Source organism: Psammomys obesus, unplaced genomic scaffold, assembly GCF_907164565.1.
Source record: "Psammomys obesus unplaced genomic scaffold, mPsaObe1.curated_primary_1811, whole genome shotgun sequence".
Taxonomy (NCBI): Eukaryota; Metazoa; Chordata; class Mammalia; order Rodentia; family Muridae; genus Psammomys; species Psammomys obesus.
The window spans coordinates 5,894,088-5,919,007 of NW_026596091.1; the positions used below are offsets into that span (position 1 = coordinate 5,894,088).

General features: G+C 40.9%; 1 protein-coding gene across 1 annotated transcript in view; it reads left to right on the top strand.

Annotated features, from left to right (window-relative positions):
* The first annotated feature begins 1,412 nt into the window (after positions 1 to 1,412).
* The window catches only part of Slc5a8 (solute carrier family 5 member 8), a 46,607-nt gene continuing 23,099 nt past the window's right edge, over positions 1,413 to 24,920 (top strand). The window contains exons 1-6 of the mRNA XM_055627936.1: positions 1,413 to 1,763; positions 6,949 to 7,014; positions 9,164 to 9,215; positions 20,374 to 20,441; positions 21,382 to 21,536; positions 24,030 to 24,170. Of these exons, the coding sequence (XP_055483911.1) occupies positions 1,413 to 1,763; positions 6,949 to 7,014; positions 9,164 to 9,215; positions 20,374 to 20,441; positions 21,382 to 21,536; positions 24,030 to 24,170 (833 nt within the window). The remainder of the gene's footprint in view (positions 1,764 to 6,948; positions 7,015 to 9,163; positions 9,216 to 20,373; positions 20,442 to 21,381; positions 21,537 to 24,029; positions 24,171 to 24,920) is intronic.

Below are 24,920 nucleotides of genomic sequence, written 5' to 3' on the forward strand. Positions count from 1 at the left end.
CTCCAGTTAAGTGTAACACATTAGTATGTTCCTTTAACACATGACCTGAGTTAAGAGCATAGAGGAAGACAGTGCAGCCAGTCCTGATGAGACCTCATAGGCTAGGGTCAGATGGAAGGGGAGGAGGACCTCTCTGATCAGTGGACTGGGAAAGGAGCATGAACGTAGAAGAGAGAGGGAGGGCGGGATTGGGAGAGGACGAGGGAGGGGGCCACAGCTGGGATACAAAGTGAATAAATTGTAATAAATGAATAAGTGAAAAAAGAAAATTAAAAATGTACATATTAAAAAAAAAGAGCCTTCCCGCCACCATTTCCTTAGACAAGTATCTCATCTCTCCTACCCTCTCTCTGCCTCTCTTTCTCTTTCCTCCTCCACCTCCTCTTCCCTCTTTCCTTCCTCCCTCCTTCCTCCCTCTCTCATCACCGTCCCACATGGTTCTTGCTGGCCCTGAACTTGGTGCACAGTGGAGGATGAACTTGAACTTCCCACCTTCCTGCTTCCACCTCCCAAGTGCTAGAACTACAGGAATGTGCCTCCAGGACCGTTGACTCCACCTTCCCGGAGCGGTTTTCCTCCTTAGAAAAATGGAGATAATTCCTATCTTAAGGGTAGTTGTAAGAGTTGAAGGCATTAGACAAATCTGGTTTTGTTGTCGTTTGTTTTCTAAACCTAAGTCTCGTTAGATAAAGGATAGCTGCTATCATTGCTACTACAGGCTGCAATAGGGGATCAGACAGACTGTATTGGATCAGAAATGTTTGTTGACCGAAAACGTGAGTAACCCACAGCACAGCCTTCTGTCTCCTTTGTAATTGCTCACCTGTCTAACCACGATGATTTCAGTTACCGCAGCTGTCAGTCCCATCATCCATTAATCTGTCAAGTGATGATGAGCCTCCAACTCTATGTGTACCTCCAAGCAAGGAGCTGGACTGTGAACTGGAAAGCGTGACAACTGCCCTTCGGTCCACCCCCACCCCTGCCGCACACACCCATCACCTACCTGCCTGTTTAAATGGTGCGTCCCCGCCGCTGTCACTTAATAAACCTTGCGCTGTGGATTCGCTGGACGCGGCGGGAGGCTCCAGATCTAACCCGCCCCGGAGCCGCCGGCGCCTAGGCGGCCGCAGTCGGGGCCACCCGGGTCCGAACCTGGTGAGCTCTCAGCGCGGCAGCGGCGCGGCCTTCGCCGGGCCGGGACTGTCGGGGGCGCGGCCGGGGACAGGGGTCTCCCAGACCCGGCGACTGGCAGCGGGTGTCGCGGAGGATCCACCCCAGCAGGAGGACCTGAGCTCCGCGGGACGCCACGCCCGCCGCGCCGGGGAGAGAGGAGCGAGCGCCGGCCCGGGCGACAGGAGCGCCGCCGGCCACGCTGCGCGCGCTGCGGGCGCGGATCCCCGCAGGGCACCATGGACGGGTCGCGGGACATCGGCAGCTTTGTGGTGTGGGACTACGTGGTGTTCGCAGGCATGCTGCTCATCTCGGCTGCCATCGGCATCTATTACGCCTTCGCCGGGGGCGGCCAGCAGACCTCCAAGGACTTTCTGATGGGCGGCCGCAGCTTGACCGCTGTGCCGGTGGCCCTGTCCCTCACCGCCAGCTTCATGTCCGCCGTCACTGTTCTGGGCACCCCCGCCGAGGTCTACCGTTTCGGGGCGATGTTCAGTATCTTTGGCATCACCTACTTTCTTGTGGTGTTTGTCAGCGCGGAGGTCTTCCTTCCGGTGTTCTACAGGTTGGGGATCACCAGCACCTACGAGGTAAGAGGTGGCGGGAGAGGGGAGAGGCTTGCTGGCATCCTCGGGCTCCGGAAGGAACTTTCTGGGGGCAAGCAGTTTCTGCCATATGGAAATGTCTCCTTGTCAGCGCATCTCGGATTACCCGCCCCCCATGTGCCCCATTGAGACATAAGTCTTCTCAGCGGAATAAAGTTTGGGGATTGGGTTTTCTGAGCTCAGATCCAAAGCAAACCAAGTGCAATGGACTCGCTGAGGTCTTTCCTGACTTTAGCAAGCTTTAAAGTGTGTGTGTGTGTGTGTGTGCGCGCGCGCGCGCGCGGCGGGAAAGGGGAGAGGAATCTAAATCATTCCAGTCTCATCATCCTCTGGAAGATCAGGAAAGAGTTTGTCCACCCAAATGGTTAAGATGTAGCTCTTGTCTCAGAGCTTGCCTTGAGACCAAATGCCGTTTACTTGTAAACGACCTTGGGGCACTTACTTAATTAACCTTTCATACTGGTACTTTCATCTCAAGAAAACAGTACCGCCAACTTCGTCGAAACGGGGAGAGAATTAAATGCACTGATGCAAGGCGCTACGTTTAGAAGAGAGCCCAGCACAGAGGAGCTGCTGCACCAGGGCTGAAAACAGTTATTGTGACAGACTGTGCTGAGATGCTTAGAAAAATGCAGCAGCGAAGGTCTTAAACGGCAGCTGCCTCGCTACGGAAAGGGCAGGAGGGAGACCCACTTCTCATCTGCTGCCGCGTTCCTCTGGATGTCCGTTTTAGAAGTTGTTCTCAGGAAAAGGCTTTTTCGAGGATGAAGGATGTTTGGTTTGGTTTCACTTAAAGAGATGTCACAGGTGTGTGTGCTTGCACCCCTATAAAAAGCTCAGCCTCCTTGGGGGCGTCCTTCCCCCGGGCCCTGACCAGCTTCACAGACAAGATTCCACTGCACTAGGCCAGCAACCAGGGAGCTAGGTGCCTCAGCTCCAGGCTTCTCAGTCCTGGAGTTTGTGACCCATTTCCCTGAAGCTCAGGGTCACCTATTTCACAGTGAGGCCGGGTCAGCCTGTGCTGGGCCCCTACCTCAATTGGTGACAGCTTTTGCCTGGCTTCTAGTGATGCCACCCTGGTCTAGGCATGCCAGAGGCTGCTCTGTCCTCTAACGGTGGTCACTGTGTTTACAGAAACTTACTCTTCACCTTAGGTGTGAAAAGAAGGGAATTTCTCAAACTGGCTGTCTGAGGCCAAATTCAGCTCTCACGAGTGTTTGATGTTGTTTTTTTTTTTTTTTTTTAAACATTTATAATATGCCCCGGTTATTTTGTTTAATAAAAAAAAATCATTGATTTAAGAATTTAACAATGAGGAACAGCAAATGACATTTCAAATGTCTTTTGGAAACCCATAAGGCTAGTGACATTGTGCTCCCATTTCCTGTGGCCACTGGACCTCCACTGCTCTTGCTCTATTTGTGCCTAAACTGAGGCTGTTTCGCGCCTGCACATCTGCTTTCCCGAGGTAGCACTGAAGGAGCCCTTGATGAGTGGGTCGTGTAGCAGAACTTATTTCTCAGTGGGTGTGAGAAATACTTAAGGTACTGTTCCAGCACCTTAAGACATGAGCAGCTGGCTCCTGTCACTCCTGTGTGTTACCAGGTGGGTTATGCTGCCACTGAAGCCTGTGAGCTCTGACCTGTAGCTAACCAAAACTTTGAAAAGTGTTTGGATAACCGGGCAGGAGGACGCCAGCCCTACAGGAGAACGCTGCTCTCAGAACCACTGACCCATACCTCTTCAGAGTGGTAACATTAACTCAACCAGAAAAGGACTCCTCCTGTGTTTCTAGTGACAGAAGCTAAGTTAGCAAGGACTCTGGCTAAAAAAAAAAAAAAAAAAAAAAATGACAAAAAAAGCCAGTGTTTATTGAATGCTTATTTCATGTCTGGGCACCAAGCTGCATGTTTTACACATATTATCTGACTCAACACTCAACAATATTTTTGTAAGGGTATACATAGAGCCCTGGTTTCCTGATGAGAAGGTTCAGGATAAGTTAAGTCAGTAGGAGAGGGGGAAAGAGTAAGGATCCATGCCAAGCAACTTTTCTGACTGCCTCTGAAGGCTCTGGTGAGTTGCTTATAACTCTAAGCAGCTCAGAGAGAATCAAGTCGTCATACAGGACCCTTGAATTTATGAGCACACTGTACGAGTCTAGCAAGGAGTGTCAGGTAGGCAGGGAGAAGGGAGTTAAGCAGCTTGCTCTGCCTCTGTTAAATTAATTAGTCAGAGCAGAGGATTTCCTGGGGGAATGCTTTGTGGCTCTGCATTGAGAACACCTATACAGATGTGCTGCCCAACACTGAGTAAGAGTCACCATCACAGTCTTGCTCAAATGTGAACTATTTCTACGTTTCTCTTTCTAGAGTTCAGTTTGGTTGGCCACAACATTTTCACTCTACACTGCTGTCAAAATATAGATCAGATGGGTTTTATCAACCTCCAGACACACAGATTGGCAGGGAGCCTATTGTAGTAATTCAGTGCAATTAATAATTTCTTCAGGATCTCTCAGGCTCCACTCTTAGGTTTTAGTTACTTTATTTATGTATATCAACTGAAGCTGTCACATCTCTAAGTTATTCTGAGTTCCAAGAACGATGACAGATCTCTGTTTGTTGTAGGTATCTATTATTCTGTAGTTTTTGCTTGTAAACTCTGGAGCTGTTCCCTAAGCCTCCTGTAATGGGACCAGGGTTTCTGCTTAGGTCCTTACATATTTCCTTTGAAGTTTAGTAAAGGACCCATGGCTTCCTGGTTCTGTCGTCAGTTGTCTTTGTGTGAGTGTAAATGTACTGGTCAGTTGATCTTTGAGACAATTATATCTGTAAAAAATTTCAAGTTATTTGGTCCAACTTGTTACTTTTTTTTTTTTTTTGCCACAGTCTCTTTAAGCTTTGTGTGGTCTCCAACAATTGGATACATGGACCTAGAAAAGGCAAAAGTCAAGCAGGACACAGTGGAGCACTTTAATCCCAGCACTTACAAGGCAAAGGCAGGAGGATCTCAGCTGAGTCTGAGCCCAGGCTGATCTACATACTGAAATCCAGGACAGCCAGAGTAACAGAAGACTTCTCTATCTATTCATGTCCGCTCATATGTAATGCAGATTTAACGCCACTCTGTTTCCAGTTTTCAGAAATGTCTCCACTTGCCAAAATACCCTTACATGATTTTGATATGTGTGACTCACAAGGTCCATGGATTTTTGACCCCACTGAACTGATCTTAGCATCTAACTTTTGGACACTTTACATCTTCTTTATCGACTCACATCACTGGATACTTTCTCTTGAAACATCAAAGAGAAAGAATTGCTCCTATGATCCTCATTTTAAACACAAGAAACCCTGAGGCTGAGGGAGTGATAAGCTCATGAGTCGGGCACGGGACCGGTCAGGGGCTGAAACTCTGCTGCAAAGGCCTTGCACTGTTGGGCATTTGTCACACTTCAGTTGCTTTTGAAGGTCTTAGTTGTCTGTGGCACCACATACTTATCGAGTCTTAAAAGCACCGTCAGATTATTTATTTATTTTTGTAGTTATATACGCAGGTTCTGTGTGCCAAGGTTTCTAAATTTGCGCATCACACCTCTGAGAACAGTTAGGTTATACCCTTGCTCTTGTCTGAGTAGCACCGTCCTCATCTCTAACATAGTGCCTGCGTTGCAGAGTGACCTAGTGTACCTGGTGTGTTAGCTGTGTATGGAGCAAAGATACCCATACGTCTTTCCCTGTGATGATTAGCTAATGCCAGTTCCTCCTCCTCCTGCTGCTGCTGCTTCTCTGCCTCCTTTATACAGCGAGACTGCTATGCCAGCCTTTGACTTATTTCCACATGAACTAATAATACTCAAGTTAAATAATATCTTGGGCTTCAGCTCAGAAATTCTGCTTTTAACCGAAATATATTACTATATATTATACAACACAGGAAATAGACTGTATTATAAGCTATAGTAGATTTCAAGGAGAGTTGGAAAAATTGACAGGGTCTTGACTTTAGACAGAAGAAGACTTTCAAGAGACTGAGGCAGAAGGATGGGAAATTTGAGGCAACCTTGGGTACATAGTTTCAAAAGCAAAAGCTCATTTCAAAAGCAAAAGCAAAACCCAAACCAACAAACGGATCCGGGCAGCCAGAAATGGTGGCATATACATGTCATTTACTTGGAAAGAAAGGGCAGGAGGCTCAAAAGAGCAAGACCAGCCTGTTTATATAACAAGACTTTGTCTCAGAGACAGAATAAAACAACTGAAATCTTGATTTCTGTGATTTAGGTTAAACATACATACACACTCACGCACACATTTTCTCACATACACACTCTCCTGATACACACACACACATGCACACATACACACATACACTCACTTACAGTTGCACAAATCCACACATACACAAATGTATGTGCACACACACTCAAACATACACTCACACAATACACTTACACACTTTTCACTATACACACACACATACCCGTACTTACGCACACATGCGCACATACGCAAATGTGTACACACACACAAGTGGATGTGCACGCCCAGGATTGCAAAGGAAGGAACTTGAAGGTGGCTAGCTCACAGAACAGCGTGGAAGGCAGAGTAAACGGCTTCTAGAAATGACAAAGCTTCAGCCGCTTCTTCAGATTTTCCTGTCAGGGTCAGTCCGTGCCAATCCAGTCCCTCCCCAGTTTAGCGGTGGGGAGGAGAAGGTGATTGGCTGTACTGGGGGCACCTGACTTCCTTTTCCGCAGATGAGGCAGGGCAACGGATGCAGAGCTCTACTCTGAAATAGAAGAAAAGGTTGATTTGAGTGGTTACAAAAAGGAAAGAAGAAACAATAGATTGTATATTCTTTAAACAAAGAGAGAGACTATATAGTTCCATTTTTATGATAAAATTTCCAACTTTTCCAGTCCAAACGGGATGAAGAACAAATTAGTTTTCATGTACTGCCTGTGTAAGAGGATTACGTAAATCCTAATGTATATTAAAAGTCATTAAGAGGCAATCTAAAGCATCAGTTTTGCCATGTGTATATAAAAATCATTTTAGTAAAATAAAAATGCGAAAGTGCTTTAAAAGTCTCGTTCTATTTCTTGAGCCGATTTAGAATGTGTTTAGAAGATTCACACCACTGTTTTTTTGTTTTTTGGCAACAGTATTTGGAACTCCGTTTTAATCGGTTCATTCGTCTCTGTGGCACAGTCCTCTTCATTGTTCAAACAGTAAGTACCTCTCCATTATTTTACTTTCTTTTTGTCATCAAAATATTTTTATCAGTGGCATTGGGTGAACCTTGCTTGTGAAATACATGGAAGATTAAAAAAGGAGATGATGACAATATGAGGAAATGAAAAAGAAAAAACAAGACAAAACAAACTACACTTGCTATCACAAAGAAAGAAACCTCAAGATCCTTAAACCGTATTTCATCAAAGAGTTACTTCCTGGAAAAGCAATGATTTAAGTTTACTTAAATACTGTATTGGTCAAGCAATGGATATGCAGCTTAAATATTCTTTGTAACCAAGCTGACAGTGAGTGCATTATTTAAATGACAGAAATATTTGAGGGAACTATGTTGACTGACAGGAGAAATTCCCATAAAAAGAAAAAAAAAAGAGATGTAGATTTTTCAGTCTTTTTGCAATTGATTGATTAATCAATTAAAAAAAAAAACCTGGCAGAAGGATTTTAGGGAAAAATTTTGTGTGAAAGCATACTTTAAAAATGAATCAACAATGTCACATTATACACCTGATCCCAGCACTTGGGGAAGCAAAGGCAGGCAGATTTCTGTGAGTTCAAGGCCAGCCTGGTGTACAAAGAACCAGGACAGCCAAGGCTACACAGAAAAAAACCTGTGTCAAAAACAAAACAAAACAACAAACAAACAAACAAGTCAACATACTTTAAAAACTTGAGCTCTTTAGACCCAGTTGGAGCTTAAAGGAGCCTCCTGAGCTTAAGAAAAGATTTTAAAGACAAACACACAACCCAGCCATTCAAGAATATGCAAATATTATTGATGAACAGGAATGCAAAGGAAAGGTTTGCCAAGTGGCTAGTACAGGTACGCACCACTGCACTGAAGCTTCTTGTTCCTCAGGAGGCTGCTGGAGGGTTTTCATTATTATTATCTCATCATCATCATCCTCTCTTTCTCTTTCTCTCCCCACTGCGGAGCATTTTAGGTCTGGATTTGGTAAGGGAGGTGGACAATTTGCACTTCTCCAGTCAAAAGCCACTTAAGGATCTGCTCCAGAGAGATGTGAGACAGCGTGCCCCTGACCATGGCTTAACTTGGTTTTATTTTATATCTTTGTACATTTCGTCAGGTCCTAGCACCTGCAGTGTGAAAGGCAGGGGGCTCTGGGGTCTGGGGGAGATTCTGATACTCCAAGACTAGTTGCTTGTCTGAGTCAACTGTCTAGACTCTGTAGGTTCGTGTTAAAAATGCCTTCGTGAGCAAGAAGTGGGGGCAGTTGTTATGAATCAATGTATCACACATCAAATTTTCAACACAGACAGAATAATGGCTAGGGAAACTAGCTTTTTTATTTTTTCAAACGAGGGAAGAATTAACACATCCTATTTGAAGGACTTGCTTTCATGTAGAATAATAAAGCATTCAATGAGCATATAAAATGTTTTTATAATGTTACTTGTAATTAGCTGCTATAGAATGTATTTGAAGGGTGAATCGCAGTGAAAATGATATTTTTAGAAACAGGTAATTTTTCCTTAACCATTGTAGTCAAGACCAATAAATATTTGTTGAGTATATTAGTGGAAAGTAACTATATAAAATGATGGATTATAGTATCTGAAAGGTTTCATAATTTTTAGTGCAAATTTACATGTTTGTCTAATGAGTTTAAAAGCAATTTTCAAAAAGTATTTACTTTGAAAGAAATCATTTGAATGGTTGGTCTGTAGCTTAAGTATAGAGTGCTTATCATGTTTTTATAAGGCTCTGGATTTCATTCCTAGCACTGAAAAAGAAAATGGTGACCAGTGATATTAAGGCATATAATTAAGGGACTGACATATTATTCTTTGTACTTAAGTATTTTAAATCTACAAAAATTGAGTGTAAGCTCGAGTTGGTGGATCAATGAACATTTTTCATCTTTATCACCACACTTTTATAAAAGGTCTTTGTAAAAGATTTTTGTGATGCTTAGCCACACTGTAGACAGAAAAGGAAAAATAATCAAATATTTAAATTAAATAAAAAATTTAAATATTTTCAAGTTATAATAACACAATATATTGAACTAAATCAATTCATAATTAATTTTATAACTCAGATATGTAATTCACTAATTTAATACTTCATATTATTTATTGTTTTTCTTCTCTCCCTGCTAGATTCTGTATACTGGAATTGTTATCTATGCCCCTGCTCTGGCTTTGAATCAAGGTACATTTAAAGTAGCAATCATGCATTTGACACAGCGGGTTCATTTTTGCTAAGCTTTATTCTCTCTCCTTGGGGAGCTAGACAGGTAGAAACTTCCCGTAGTCCTTATGGACTTTCTGAGGGGAGGGCTGGGCTTAGTGTCTATCCTAGCTTCTTCAGGCTTTGCTTGGATAGTTCCAAAGTATCTGTAGGCTAATAGGACAGATCTAGACCTTAACGGGGGTGGCTTGGGGTAGAGTAGGTGCTTCTATGTGGAATGTCCACCAGCCAGTCTTCATTTCTTGCCAACCCGTGCTCTCCCCGCACCCCAAAACTGTCACCTCAGTCACTGTATTCTCTCCTTTTTTACTATTACCTGAATCCATACCTTTATTAATTTGCTTTCCATTGCTTCCATAAACACCATGGCCAAAAGTAACTTGGGGAGAAAGGGATTTGTTTTAGCTTATAGTTTACAGCACATTAGGAAGGGAGGTCGAGGCAGAGCTCAGGCAGGAATCTGGAGGCAGGGAGTGAAGCCGAGGCCATGGTGGATGCTCCTAGTAAGGCTTTCTGTCCATGCCTTGTTCAATTTTTCTTTTCTTATGATAACCTACTTTATTATTTTTTTTATTTTAACTATTCCTTATTGGGGGCTTAATTTTCATACAATCAAATGTGCCAACTCCATTACGAGCTTCAATGAAAATGGACATATGTCAACTCATGTGACTGTTACCACAATTAAGATATCACACCAATGTTTTGTCTAATGCCTCTGTAGAATTAATTCTTTCCTGGCTTTAGGCAACCACTGATGTGTCAGTTTTCTCCCCTTTTGTTGAAGATAGATTCCTTCTCACATAGTATAGCCTGATTATGGCTTCCCCTCCATTTACTCTGCCCAGTTCTTCCCTGCTTCCCCTCCTTTTTTGGTCCACTCTTTCTGTCTCTCACTAAAAAATAAAACAGGCTTATAAGAGATAATAACAAAAATAAAACAAAATAAGATAAAACAAAAACTATCACACAGAAGTTGTGCAAGACAAACCAATAGAAGGAAAAGAGCCCAAGAGCAGGTACTCATTTACACACTCAGGAACGCCATAAAAATACTAACCTGGTAGCCACAACACAGGACCTGATGCAGGCTCTATACATCCTGTCTCGTCTCTGTGAGTTCATTTGAGCTTTGCTTATGCTGGTTTAGAGGGCATTGTTTTCTTGGTGTCTTCTATCCCTCTGCCTCTTACACTTTTCTACCTCTTCTTCCATGGGGTTCCTTGAGTCTGGGGTTGAGGGAAAGATTTGGTAGAGCTATCCTGTCTAGAGCTGAGTGTTCCAAGGTCTCTTGCTCTCTGCATAATATCAGGGTCTCTGTGGGTCTCTGTCTTTGTTCCCATCTGCTGCAGGAGGAAGCTTCTCCGATGATGGCCAAGCAGGGAACTGATCTATGAGTATAAAGTCACTTTATCACTACTTTTTTTTTTTTTTTTAAGACTAGTAGTATGTGATTTTACCTCAGGTGCCTGGGCTATCCAGTCTCTGGTTCCTGGTCACCCATGCAGTGTCAGGGTTCATTTCCATCTTGTGGAGTGGTCCTTAAGTCAAATCAGATATTGGTTGGCTAGTCCCACAAATTCTGTGCCACCATTTCCCTAGCATATCTTATAGGCAGGACACTGTTGTAGATTTGGCTGGCTGGATGTTTAAGTTTCTCTTTTGGTAATATGCAAATCATGTTCCTGTACCAAAGACACCATGTAGGGGTAAATGTAGGCGCCCGCTTGCCCCCTCCATGTTCAGTGAGTTGTATGGGTGTGGTCTTAGCAATGGGGGCTTGCTGTCAGTTTGTGGAGAGCAATCTATTGCCTTGGCTAAATCCTGGGTTATCTGGGGATTCCCACGGAACCACTATGGTTAACAACACAATTAAATGGAACCTGATCCTGGTACTGGAAGCTTCATTTGGTGACAAGAGATGTCCAGTTGGGGCTCTGTCTTTCTCCCTTATAATTTGGTGATTTCATTTATATTATGAAGCTTTTATGTGTATTAGGTTTCCATACTACCTTCAAATTCACCTTAATTTTAGCTCTCTCTCTCTCCCTGTATTGCCTCCCTCACCCCTCTCTCCCTCTCCACTTGATCCTCTCATTCCATTCCCCCATTCATAGCGGTTTATTCTATTCCACTTACCTAACAAAATCTATCTGTACCCTCTAGTCCCTTACTCTATACCCTTCCTCTGTGGTTTTACAAATTGTAGCTTGGTTATATGGACATATGTCAACTCATGTGACTGTTAGTATTGACTTAACAGGTAATAGCCACATATAACAAATACATACCATATTTGTCTTTCTGGAGCTGGACTACCTAACTCAAGATGATTTTTTTTCTAGTTCCATCCATTTGCCTGGAAATTTCATTGTCATTATTTAAAATACTCCTGAGTAAGACTCAACTGTGTATAGGTACCACATTTTCTTTATCCATTATTCTGTTGAGTGACATCTAGGCTTTTCCTCTTTCTGTTATTATAAATAGAACAGCGATGAGCATGGTTAAACAAGTGTCTCTGTGGTAGGATGAAGCACCCTTTGAATATATGCTCAAGAGTGGTTTAGCTGGATCTTGAGGTGGATCCATTCTCATCTTCCTGAGGGATTTCCACACTTATTTCAATAGTGGCTGTACAAGTTTATATTCCCACCTGTTTATATTCCCACCTGCAATGGAGGAATAGTCCCTTTACTCCACATCTTTGCCAGCATGAGCTGTCACTTGTTTGATTGATCTTAGCCTTTTGACAGGTGTAAGATGAAATCTCAAAGTAGCTTTGATTTACATTTCTCTGATGGCTAAGGATGCTGAACATTTTTTAAAGTGTTTTTCAGCCATCTGAGTTTCCCCTATTAAGAATTATTTGTTTAGATCTGTATTCCATCTTTAAGTTGGATTGTTTTCTTGACATCTATTTTTTTTGTTTTTTTTTTTTTTAGTTCTTTTATATATTTTGGACATTAGCCCTCCATCAGATGTGTAATTGGTAGAAATATTTTTTTCTGTTTTGTAGGTTGCCATTTCATCTGAATGACAGTGTCTTTTGCCATGTAGACACTTCTCAGTTTCATCTTGTTGATCTGATTTTTCTACAGCCCAAGGCCACCAACTGTGGGCTGTGCCCTCGTACATCAACCATGAATTCAGTACCCTACTGATAATCTGATAGAGACATTTTCCAAGCTGAGGTTCCCACTTCCCAGATGGTTCTAGCCTACCAGCTGTCAAGATTACAAAAATCTAGTCAGCACAGCTAACAGAAACCAAGAGGTTTCTGTTTTCGGCTCATATCTGCACTGAAATCTGGCCTTTCTTTTCAGACTTCTAGTAGGGTCCATAGTGAAATGGACAGTAGCTGTGTGACTTGACAGATGAGGTTGCTTCTAGTGACTACTGTCTTCATCATATCCCATGGAGATACCAATCAATAAACTAACTGTTATTTTTAGATTTGTGCAGATAAATGCTGTGAAACTAAAACAGCCTACTGAAGCAGTTTTGGCTAGTCACGGTTTCAAAAAGACTATGCCCTTTGACTTTTTATCAGTTAGAATTAAGTTTATCTCTAAAACTTCCTTGTAAAACAGACAAGTGACGTTTTTGATGGTTAAGAATATGTGCAATTCCCGAAGTAAGTATTTGGGGAAAACCTACCAACTCCATAGTTCATTTTCCTGAGTTTATGGCAGGTGTGATAGTAACTATTACCCAAATCTGTAAGATATGATAGTCGCACTATAAAGAATGTACTGCCATGTACTCTTGCCCTCCATTTCAACATCACCACCAGCAGAAATGGCTTATTTCATATGTTAAGAAATAACTCATAAACTTGATACATCATCCATTGGCTTTAGGTGTAATGAAAGGCATCAGGGTTTTGAAACACAGTTCTGGGAATAATCTAAGCATGAACTTTAATCTTTGATGAAATCAAGTATGTTTGTCTTCTCTGTCTGGAGAAGTCTGGGGCCACTTCCTAGGCAATCACAGCCAGAGTGATTGCATTTGGATGATGCTATACCCAGGAGAGTAGACACAGTACCTTCGAAACAGCTGATGCTCTTATAAAACTTCAGAATTGAGACTTAATGTCCACAGAGCTGTATTTATAGAGTTTGTTTTCTTTTGCTATAGAAAAATCTTCATACAAAGTGAGTAAAGTGTAATTAATAAAAGTTAAAAAAAGAAAAATCTTCAAACAAATATTAACATAGGGAGAATAGTGCATTGAACCTTAATGTACCCAGCACTATATTTTAGTGATTGTCTGCTCACAGTCAGATTTAACCCATGCCTACTCCCCCCAGTAGCTCATGTTGCACCATTTTATCTGTATGTCAGTGAGTTCTTAAAAAAAAAACTGGCAGAGTTGTCCTCTGAGAGCCTCTACCCAGCAGCGCCTCAAAACAGATGCCGAGACTCACAGCCAAGCATTGGATGATGCTTAGGGAGCTTTGTGGAAATGTGGGAGGAAAAAGAAAAGGGAGGTGACAGGAGCTCCACAAGAAGAACAGTAGGGTCAACTAATCAGGGCCCAGAGGGGTTTGTTGAGACTGAAGCATCAACCAAGGACCATGCATGAATTTGGATCTAGGCACCCTACAAAGATGTAACAGATGGAGATCTTGGGTTTCATGTGGGTCCTCTAGTAAGGGAAATGGACACTGCATAGGACACAGACTCACTTGCCAGCTTTTTTGTCACTTCTCCCTGGAGGGACTGCCTTACCAGGCCGCAGGAAAAGAGGACATGCTCAGTCCTGTTGCAACTTAATGAGCTGGGGTGGATGGGAAAGGGCGCTCCCCTTTTCTGAGGCAAGGGGAAAAGGGAGGGGGAGGGTGGAACTGGGAGTGGAGGAGGGATGGGGCTACAACCAGGATATAAAATGAATAAAAATAAATATAAAATAACAATAATAATTCCACCATCATCTCTACAATATTAGTATCAATTCTCTAATCGCCTATCAAATTAATGCTGGGTTTCTCTGATCTGTTCTTTAGTTCCTTAGACTCAGAATCCAAGTAAGTCTGTTTAAGCCCAAGTATGTGTTTATTAAGTTTGTTTTTTGTTGGTGTTTACGAGAGTTGAAGCCAGTTTTTACTGAGGCATAGTTTGTACATAACAAAATGCACATGGCTTCGGTATTCAGCTGGACGAACCTCAAGAACTGTATATTCTCATGTAACCACAATCCAACTCAAGACTTAGACTGTTTCCAGGATCTACTTCAAGGAAGCCTCTTCTTCAGAATCTATTTCAAGAAAGTTTATTTCTTTCTCATAAATTCTCCTCCTGTTTTAAGCGACTGCCTTTTCACTTTCATCACTGTAAGTTAGTTTTTACTGTTCTTAGATTGTGTAAGTGAAAGTCTAGACAGCCTTTGAGTCTCTGGTTTCTTTGGTTAGCCAACTGCTTCTGAGATTCATTTATGTTGCCACATGAATAAGTACTTCATTCGTTTCCTTTTGCCTCTTCTGTTGTGTGTGCGTATGTGTAACCACACATGTGCATGTGAGGAGATCCATGCTGGCTTAGGCAGTCAGCTCCTGTAGCTTACCATCTTAAAGTAAGTCTTGCGGTTGAACTCATCTAAATAATAATAATATGACGAGTCCCTGTCTCCCTCTTCTTAATGCTGGGCTTGCAGGCAAGCAACCATGCACAAACTAGCATTTCCTGGGTTTGGGGGTTCTAAGACCGTGTCACCATGCTTGCATGGCAAACATATTGGGCAAAAAATAATTGCATGACAAAAAAATAATGGGGCCATCTCTCTAGTTCATTACTTTTCATGACTAGTGAAATTTCACTGTATACACCCACCAAAATCTGTTTATCTACTTTCTTTTTGATATGGGGTGCTTCTACTTTTAGGCTACTATGAATTAAAGACACTAACAGTATCCTCATACAGATTTATAATGTGTTTTGCTTTCTTATCTATTTTCATTGCAAATTAAGTATGTGAAGGCAGTATAAATTTAAACATACATGTATTCTGAGTCAGGCCAGGACTGGTGTATGCATCAAAATTCAGAGAAATTGTTAAATAGCTTTTCTAAGCATTTGTCCCATTTCATGTGTCCAACCCACAATATCTGAGAATCAGGTCATCCTACATTCTCTCCAACACTTAGCATTCTTTTCTATTTTTTTTTTTTTTCATTTTTAGCAATCAGTGTGTGTTATACATTATTGCACTGTGGTTTGTTTTTCTGGTAACCACTGATGTTGAGTTTCCAAGCTCATGAAATGATCAAAACAAACTTGCTGTTCAGTACAACTTAGTGTTTGGAATTACTTGGGATTTCCCTTTTGTTGTTCATGTTATTTTGAGACAGGGTCTCATGGAGCCCAAAATTCTGCTATGTAACTGAGACAAGTTTTGAACTCTTATTTTTTTTTAATGTTTTATTCATCATGTGTGTTGGAGAGAGGTGCCATGTGGAGGTCAGGGGGCAACTTGTGTGAATCAGTTCATTCCTTCTACTGTTAGGATTGAACTCAGGTCTTCTTGCTTGGTGGCAAGTCTCTTTACCCACTGAGCTCCAATATTCTCTCTCTCTTTTCTGAGACAGGGCTTCTCTGAGTAGCCCTGGTTGTCTTGGAATTCACGCTTTAGATCAGGCTGGACTCAAACTCAGACATCCACCTCCTTGCATTTGTTTCATGGCTAAGGTTGTTAAACTTTAAAAAATATTTATTGGCTATTTTAATGTTGTCTTTCTCTTGTCTTATTGTTCTTGGTAACACTAAACATTATGATGATTAGGAATGTGGTGAGTGGAAACCCTTGTCTTTTTCCTGATTTTAGTAGAAATTATTTGAATTTTGCTCCATTTAATATGCCATCTAGGCTGTAGCTTTGTCAAATATGGACTCTGTTATGTTAAGATATATTTCTTTGGGGTTGGGGATTTAGCTCAGTGGTAGAGTGCTTGCCTAGCAAGCGCAAGGCCCTGGGTTCCATCTTCAGCCCTGGAAAAAAAAATGATATATTTCTTCCATGTTAGTCTCCTCAGGGCTTTTAGTCATGTAAAGGTAATGGATTTATCAAAGACAATTTTTGCATCTCTTCAAGTGATCATTTGATTTCAATCCTTGAGTCCATTTATTGATTTGTGTATGTTGAAGCATCTTTGTATCTCTGGAATGAAGCTAAGTTTATCACGATGAATGATCTTTTTGCTATGTTCTTGAAACTGGCTTTTAAATATTTTATTGTTAATATTTTACAATTTTGTTTGTGAAGGAGGTTGTTTGTGATTTTCTTTTTATATCTTTATTTTGTCTTGGTGTCAGGGTGACAATGGCTTCAAAGTAAGTTTGAAAGTTTTATTTCATTTACTGTTTTATGGAGTGATATGAGGATTGGTGTTAGTTCTTCTTTAAAGTCCTTCTAGAAATCTGGCCTGCATCTGTCTGGGCGTAGACTGTTTATAGTTGCTATAGATCTGTTTACACTATTAACCTCACATTGGTTAAACTTTGGTAGGCCAAAGTTATAAATATTCATTCATTTGTTTTATTTTTCAGCTTAGTAGAATGCAAGATTTTAAAGTATGCCTATAACTTTCTGAATTTCATTGGTTCCTTTTGTAACGTCTTCCTTTTTAGCTCTATGTTATCAACTTGGGTTTTCTCTTTTTTCTTTTGGCTTGGCTAAGGTTTCTCAATCCATTTGTCTTTTCAAAGAACCAACTCCTGGGCTAAGCGAGATGGCTGAGTAAGCAGAAGCACTTGCATGAAGGTTTGATGGCTTGAGTTTTGTCTATATAGTAAACACACACAATAATCTTATTTATCTCTCTTTCCCTTGCTTTCCTCTTTCCCAGCTCCACTTCTTGCTGGTTCCTCTTGCTTCACCCAATAGTCCTTCCTGAAGTATATGCTTCTTTACCCTGCCTTGTCCACACTTGATAAACACGTTGTCCTCTCTTTTTAGCTTCGTTTTTCAAGATAGAAACCCTATCTCCATGTAGCCCTTGCTGTCCTGGACTCCCTTTGTAGACCAGGCTGGCTTGAATGCACAGCTATCCTCTGTCTCCCTGAGTGCTGGGATTTTTCTCTTGCTTTCCTAGTTCCCTTCTGTGTACCATTGTATGCCTGGTGCCCGTGGAGGTCAGAAAAGGACATTGGATGCCAGGGAACTGCAGTTATGGACAGTTGTGAGCCACAATGTGAATGCAGAACGGTGATCTTAACCATTGAGATCTCTCTCTTGCCCCCTACTTTGATTCTTGTATTATATGTCACTATCCAGTTTTCAAGCACCATTTGTTGAAGAGGCTGCGTTTTCTAACATGTTTCTGATGCCTTTGTTAAATAGCATGTGGCCGTAGCTGTGTGGGCTTCTTTCCGGGTTCTATCCCATTGTTCTTTGTGTCTGGTGTCCTGCTAGTATCACATTGCTTTAGTTTCCATGGCTCTGTAGTGTACTTGGAGATCAGCACTTCTCCTAACAAAAGAAAAAGCAAAATATTTCCCAATGTTTAAAACCTGTGTAAACATAATTATATAAATCCATGAAAGGTAATAAAAAATAAACACTAAGTATAAAAAGCACAAGAAAGTAAAAATATTAGTAAAAATAAAGAAAAAAAAAAGGAGAAAAGGTCAGGGGGAGGCACAAGGAGCCAAATTAGAAAACAAATAATTGGAATGACTTTTTCTGGATCTTGGAGACTTCCAAATGTGCAGGTATTCAAATTCTGGACCTCTGTATTCCTGTGATCGTTTATAGCAGTTACATCTGTATTGGACAAGTATCCAATGTCTGCCGAACCACCTTCATTTCAGTAGCTCCTCTGCCACTTTTTCCTCACACCAGAGGCCTCTGCTGGCCACTCCGCAGTCTGAGTCCTCTGAGGCGGCTAATGTTCTGAGGTGCGTCTTCAAAACGTGTTGGGAACGCAAGACGACACCGCAACCATGAGATCTGAACAGACGGATCTGTTCTCATACTTTCAAAACATAGTCAACACTCAGCACCCTGCCCTGTAGGCGTCTGGGATTCTGCTGGAGCTGCAGAGTCCTTGGACTCTGTAGCTGAGAACCTGATGGCCGATAGGCGGTTCTACTTGCTGACAAAAGTCAGGATCAGGGCTGTTAACTAGTTGTTTTCAGATCATGAGGTCTGTTACCAGGCTCTAAGGGAAGAACTACTTCTTTGCATACTTCACTGCCTGGGATGAACCTTCTCTTGCTTGCACTTTTCTGGTTTTTAATTCTGGCCTCCTGCCCTCCACAACTGCCTCCTAGAACTCTCATTCTGAGGCTGTGGCAGATTGGAGTCGGGCTTCCTGACAGGTGCTCATTACCTGTTCTTAGGTTTTTGAGGGAGGAGCTACTGAAATTAAGGTAGTTCGGGCAGACGTTGGATACTTGTCCAATACAGATGCAAATGCTCTATAAAATCACAGGAACACAGAGGTCCAAAGCTGTCCTGAGCAGCTAAGTTTTAAACAGTAGCTTTCCTCCTACGATGGTGGCCCCTCTGCGCTGTCCCTTTTTCTCTGCTTTCTATCACAAAAGGTGGTTCCTCAGCAGCCTCTAGAACTATGTTTGTGGCTTTCCAGAACTGTGGGCTTACGCTGAGGGTAGGCCTACCAGTCTCTTTCCACCAGGGCCAAATGCCTTGGTTTTTAGCTGCAGCCTTTGTCTCCCTTTTCCCTCTTAAGAGTCGCCTGCTTGGAGCTGCACTCAGCTTTACTGTTTTTCTTTTGGATGTTATGTCCTGTTTCTCTACAATTTCACCTCTTTGCTCATTCTTTTTGTCAATTTCCAACAGATTTTCCTCTTTCTCTCTTTGAAATAAGCTAGTTTTTTCCCCTCTCTTTCACTGGGTCTTGTGGAGACAGCTTCTAGTGTCCCATCCTCACTGACTGCCCTCTACTGTGGTTTTGAAGTGAAGTGTGCTCTACTGATCACTAAGGCTTCAGATTTACACACCAACTGTTGAGTTGCTTATTTCTGCCATTTTGTTTTTACTAGATGTAGTTTGAAGTTCTTTTAAAGGTCTCCTTTAGTTTTTAACTTTCATCTGTTTTCCAACTTAAATTTCTGCTTATTTATTAAAGAAACTGCACTACTTGTCCTGCCAGTATTCTTAGGGTCTTCATTTTACTGATTGTACCCATATTGAATCATTGAGTATTTCCTGAGCCCTCAATGTTTCTTATAAACATCACTTGAAGAGCTTATAATCTTTAAAATGCAGGTCAAAATTTGGAACTTTTTTTGGGTAATAGTAAAAGTTTGAGGCTTATTGGTTATTAGACCTTATTGCACATTATGATCTAATTTTGTAATTCCCTCTTTATTGATTATATAGAACGTACCTAAAAAGAAACTTTCTTTGGTTGACTATTTGGTTACTCTGAAAAGTAATTTGTATAGGAACTTCGGGACAACTGTCTTCTTTCCCCCTTACTATCTTTTGGAAGAATGAATTGCATGTCTATGTATATTGCTTAGTTTTTAATTTTTAATTTCATGAGGCCTTAACTTTCCCCTTTCCAATTATGCAGACTATATAATGGTTCCAAAGTCAAACCTATAAATAGAAATATGTTTGAACACAGCTTCATTGCTTTTTGGCCTGTTTATCCTTTATGTTTTATAGGCAACTATTTTTTTTTCTGCTGGCTTTTATTTATCCTTCCATTAAAAACATATTTCTCCACGTCCTAGAAAACTGGTAGCATATAATAGACTTTTCTACCTCAAGTCTTATCTTTAAAACACACATTTCAGGGTCTGGTGAAATAGCGTATTTATATGAACCAATGGGAAGCAGTGGGAAATCCCCTTTGATCCCATTCAGTCTGGTCAACTGCTTTAAGAATCCAGCAGTTTCTCAGCTTAATTACAACATACATGCTTTACTCCATATCCCATTTAGCCAGTGTTGTTTCTTTGTATGGTGTTTGTGAATACCAACAAGCAGCATGTCCTTCTACTCCACTTGCCTGAGGGGCATTGATGAGACATGGTTCTAGTTTTAAGCAAGTGGGTACAAAGCTAGGTGCCACCCTGGTAATGCTCGAGAAGGGATTTTGTTGACGCACATTTCACAGTTGAATACATGTTCTCTTTTCTTGTACAGTTACAGGATTTGATCTGTGGGGCGCAGTGGTGGCAACTGGGGTGGTCTGCACATTCTACTGCACACTGGTATGTGAAGAGGGTCATTTCCCCTTTACTTGCTTTGCAAAACTGGAATTTCAAGTAGCCACACGCTGCAGCATGACTGCTCATACTCACTCTTTTTCTCTGGGCTTCTCACAGTACACTTTTGTAAGGAACATTTGGTCCTTAGATATGGGTTATAATGAAATTTTCCTTTCATCTGAACCATTGCACAGGTCCCTGTTTTTACCTTTGATTGGCTATTGTGGTTTTCAAAGATATTGCAGATCTGCTTCTATAATGCCCCTGCATAGAGACTTGTGAAACGGTGTGTTAACTATAGACGGGGTGACAAAGCATGCGGCAGCTACCGAGGCACGGTGCTGCTTCATTGTGGATGCAGGCTCATTGCAGCAGTGCAAATTCATGCCGTCTTTGACAGTCTCTACATTAACCTTTCATTGGCTTGGTCTTCTAGGAAGCAAGATCCTTTCACAGAGCCTGTTTAAACCCAGGTCATAGAGGCTGAAGAGGCTTGTGGCAGTGGCTAGTGTGAAACAATATCCGTATCTTAACAAATGATATAGTTATCTGGGTACAAACTGAGTATTAGCCCACACAAGGACTTCTGTAATTTAACTCTGAATTGTCTTTCCAGCACTCCAGTTGTCTTTCTTCACCTCATTTCCCTCCTGTCCAAAGTGGCTACATTCAATACACCATGTGTAGTTTTAGCTTCTGCTTTTTCACTGGCTGTTGTGTATTTTGGGAGGATCTTCCATCTTTGTCTCTGCCTCTGCTTGAGGGATGGGTTAAGTATCTTCTTCTCTATAATGGTTCTTTCTACATGATCATCTCCTTTGAATGAACTTCTTAACCAAGCTCCATGTTTCATCATTTTTATCTAGTATGGTGCATTTACATTCAGACAAATAGATAATCATGTTTATAGAACTATTAATCCTAACCAACTTCCTTCTCAAAGGGTGGTCTTAAGGCAGTTGTCTGGACAGATGTTTTTCAAGTTGGGATCATGGTGGCTGGATTTGCATCAGTGATTATCCAGGCTTCGATAACTCAAGGTGGCATCAATGTGATTTTAAGTGATGCTTCTAATGGTGGAAGATTAAACTTCTGGAAGTAAGTTGCTATTCACTTTTGGTTAATAGATCATGGTATTATATTTATTTTTCTGCAGAAGGACTTTAGAGCAAAACATATTTTCTTCCAGAGGTTAAAGTCTGGATCAGATTGAAAGTAGGATAGAAAAAAAAAATGGTTAAAGGTCAGCAATGGAAGTCCCACAGAGCACAAACACCAAAAGACAGTAACTTTGTTTGCATAATTCTCAATTTTAGCCAACCCTGAGAAACACTCTTGTTATCACAATATGTAGCATATAAGAGAGCTTACTGTTAAATATCACATCATTTATACATATCTACATATTACTTCCTAAAAACTGACCAGAAATGTAATGGCTGATGTTTCAAAGGATAGCCTAGCGCAGGATAAATGTGTCTAGACAATAGAAAACCTAGATAGTCCATTCAAAGCACATCATACAATTTAAGAGAATTCTGAAACCACCTTCCCCTTGGTTCAATATACTCGTTGCACCATGTTCAATGTGGAAGGAGGCTTATTTTGACCCCAACCATATTTTCTTCTCTCTAAATAGCCCTAAATTGAGGTTGGAAATCTGTGATCACTAGCTGGAAGAAAGAAAATTTCATTTAGATGGCTCTTTTGTGTCTTTTTAAAAATAGTCCTCTTCTTTTGAGAAAAGCGTTTTTGGAAACCAAACTGCATCACCCTATTCACTTAGATTAACTCAGGGAATCACCTTCAATGTCTTCAGTATTTGTTTCTCCTTTAACTTCAAGATACAGAACTAAATTTTGAGAGCCTCCAGTTGATCTATCCTTGGCTATGGTTTCATCCACGGTTAGGGCAGAACAAGATACTTTTCACTGATATTTACTCAGACAAATTTGTGAAGAGAGCATAGTTTCCCCCCAAATAAAGCCACATTGATTTTTTTTCCAGGAGAGGGGAAATGGATTAGAGGAACTGGAAATGATTAATGGTTGTGTGGGAAATATTGAGTATATTCAGTCTTTTCATGATGGCCAGGCTGAAAGGATAGAGTACAAAGCCAAGCCAATAATTTAGCTGGATACAGTGACCTGTGCTTGTAATCCCAGCACTCTGGGAGACAGAGGCAGGGAGATCTCTGTGAGTTCGAGGATAGCCTGTCTCAAAAAAAAAAAAAAAAAAAGCCAATCATTTTTCTTCAGGATAACTGTCACTTATGCAGGAATATACACATAGCTTCATATGTCAATAAGAGATCCTTTAAGATAAAATTACACACTTTAATAACCATATCTCTAAAGACTCCTAACCACCAGGAAAAAAACTTATTGTGTTTTAAACTTTTCAAGAATGTTTTTTATTATTCTGAAATGTGTTGAGAGTATAATTGGCAAAATATGTTTTCTGATTGAAGAAAATGAAGAAAAGAACTAAAATCTCTGAATCATGTTTTTCTTTTTTAATTAAATTTTTATTTTTTTATATTAATTACAGTTTATTTACTTTGTATCCCAGATGTAGCTCCCTCCCTCATTCCCTTCCAATCCCACCCTCCCTCCCTCATCTCCTCCCATGCCCCTCTCTGAGTCCACTGATAGGGGAGGTCCTCCTCCCCTTCCATCTGACCCTAGCTTATCAGGTCTCTTCAGGCCTGGCTGCAATGTCCTCCTCTGTGGCCTAGCAAGGTGTTTTTCTATCCTGTCTTAGCTCCTTCAGCTAGCTCACTGAATCTTTTTGGCTCTTGACTTCTTGGCTAATGTGGTAGAATACTCTCCACAGGAGAAAGAGTAGGAGCACCAGGGTTCTTGGAATTTGACATACATAAGATGCCAGGCCATGGGATCGAGTCTCTCTATTTTATAATTTTCTGTAAGTGAAAGCTCCCTTTGTAGAAAGTTTTAAAGTTCATATTTAACTGAAGATGAACACGTTCCCCCACCAAGATGACATGCTGAAAAGAGTTAAGAGATACTTCAAACAGAAGCAGAGCTTTTTCCGAGAGTGTTTTGAGCTGTGCCCACCATGAAGGGATTTAAAACTGTTTGCATTTAACTTATGCACATAGAATTCTAAGAAAGCATAGTTATAATGACATAATTTTAACAAGTATGTACCTTTAGAGCATTGACCTCTTAAGATTAACTATGATTGGACATGTGCTAGGGAAGGAATTACGCTCACACAATGGTAAGATATCTATTTACATGGTACATGTTGAATATCTCCCCTCCCTCTCCTGCCAACAAGGCAAGGCCAATTTGCCTAATAATAGTTTCCTAAGACTATGGGAGAAAAATTTATATAAATGCTCAAAGTGATAAGGACATGTATGTACATTTGGAATATGATAATATCTGGAATTATCATTGTTTACTTAGTTGAATTTAAATTAGAAACATTTGTATTTTGACATTATAAATTTGGACATTCTTCTGTATGTCTGTGAGTGTAGATTGCTTGCATCTGAAAGTATTCTGAACTTTCTTTAGTCTTTTGTGAACAATTTGTATTTGCTCCCCTTTTCTTTTCATCCAGTTTTAATCCTAACCCTTTGCAAAGACACTCATTCTGGACAATCATCATCGGGGGCACTTTCACATGGACCAGCATCTATGGTGTCAATCAGTCCCAAGTGCAGAGATACATTTCCTGTAAAAGCAGACTCCAGGCCAAACTGTAAGCCAAACTAGGGTGTATGAACCTTTAAAAACTATGGTAATAACTATATTATTATAGGAATGCTTCCAGAGGTCAACTTTAGTTCAATCTTTAAATCTTTGCATCATGAAACTCCAAAAATAAATGATCAACAAAAGAACCAAATTTGGCTGGTGAGTTGTTCAGTAGTAGAGCCCCAGGTGCACCAGATGTTTTCAATCAAATATTTGAAAATATTTCTATGACTTATTAAGTAAGACACCTTCAACACCCTCATCAAGTATTTACTCAAGAACCTACAAAAGTTAAAAAATTATAAATGAAAGCTCGATGGAGGAATAATTGTCTAGCTTGCTTTGAGCCCCACGGAAAGGCTCTGTATATGGCTTTTATCACAAGGAAACAACATCAAATTAGAAAAGTATATGCAGCCTGGGAACACTGAAATGACACTGTAGAGAAATGTAAGTTCTTCAAAACAATATGACAGAGTGTTCATTTGGCAGTAGCAGTATGAATTGTATTATCAGCCTTAATCACAGTTATAATGCCCTTTAACTTGCTATTTAGATGACATTGTACAAATTATTTATTTCACTGAGCTTCAGATCTAAGCTTGTAAATAAGCACAAGAAATACTATGCCACAGGGGAAGTTTAGTAGAATGCTGAGTTAGACGTACAAATGTAATCGTTCATTCCCTTTTCTGCTTTAATGAATGGCATGTGAAGATAGAGAATGGGTGAGAGAGAACATGATTTGAGGAGA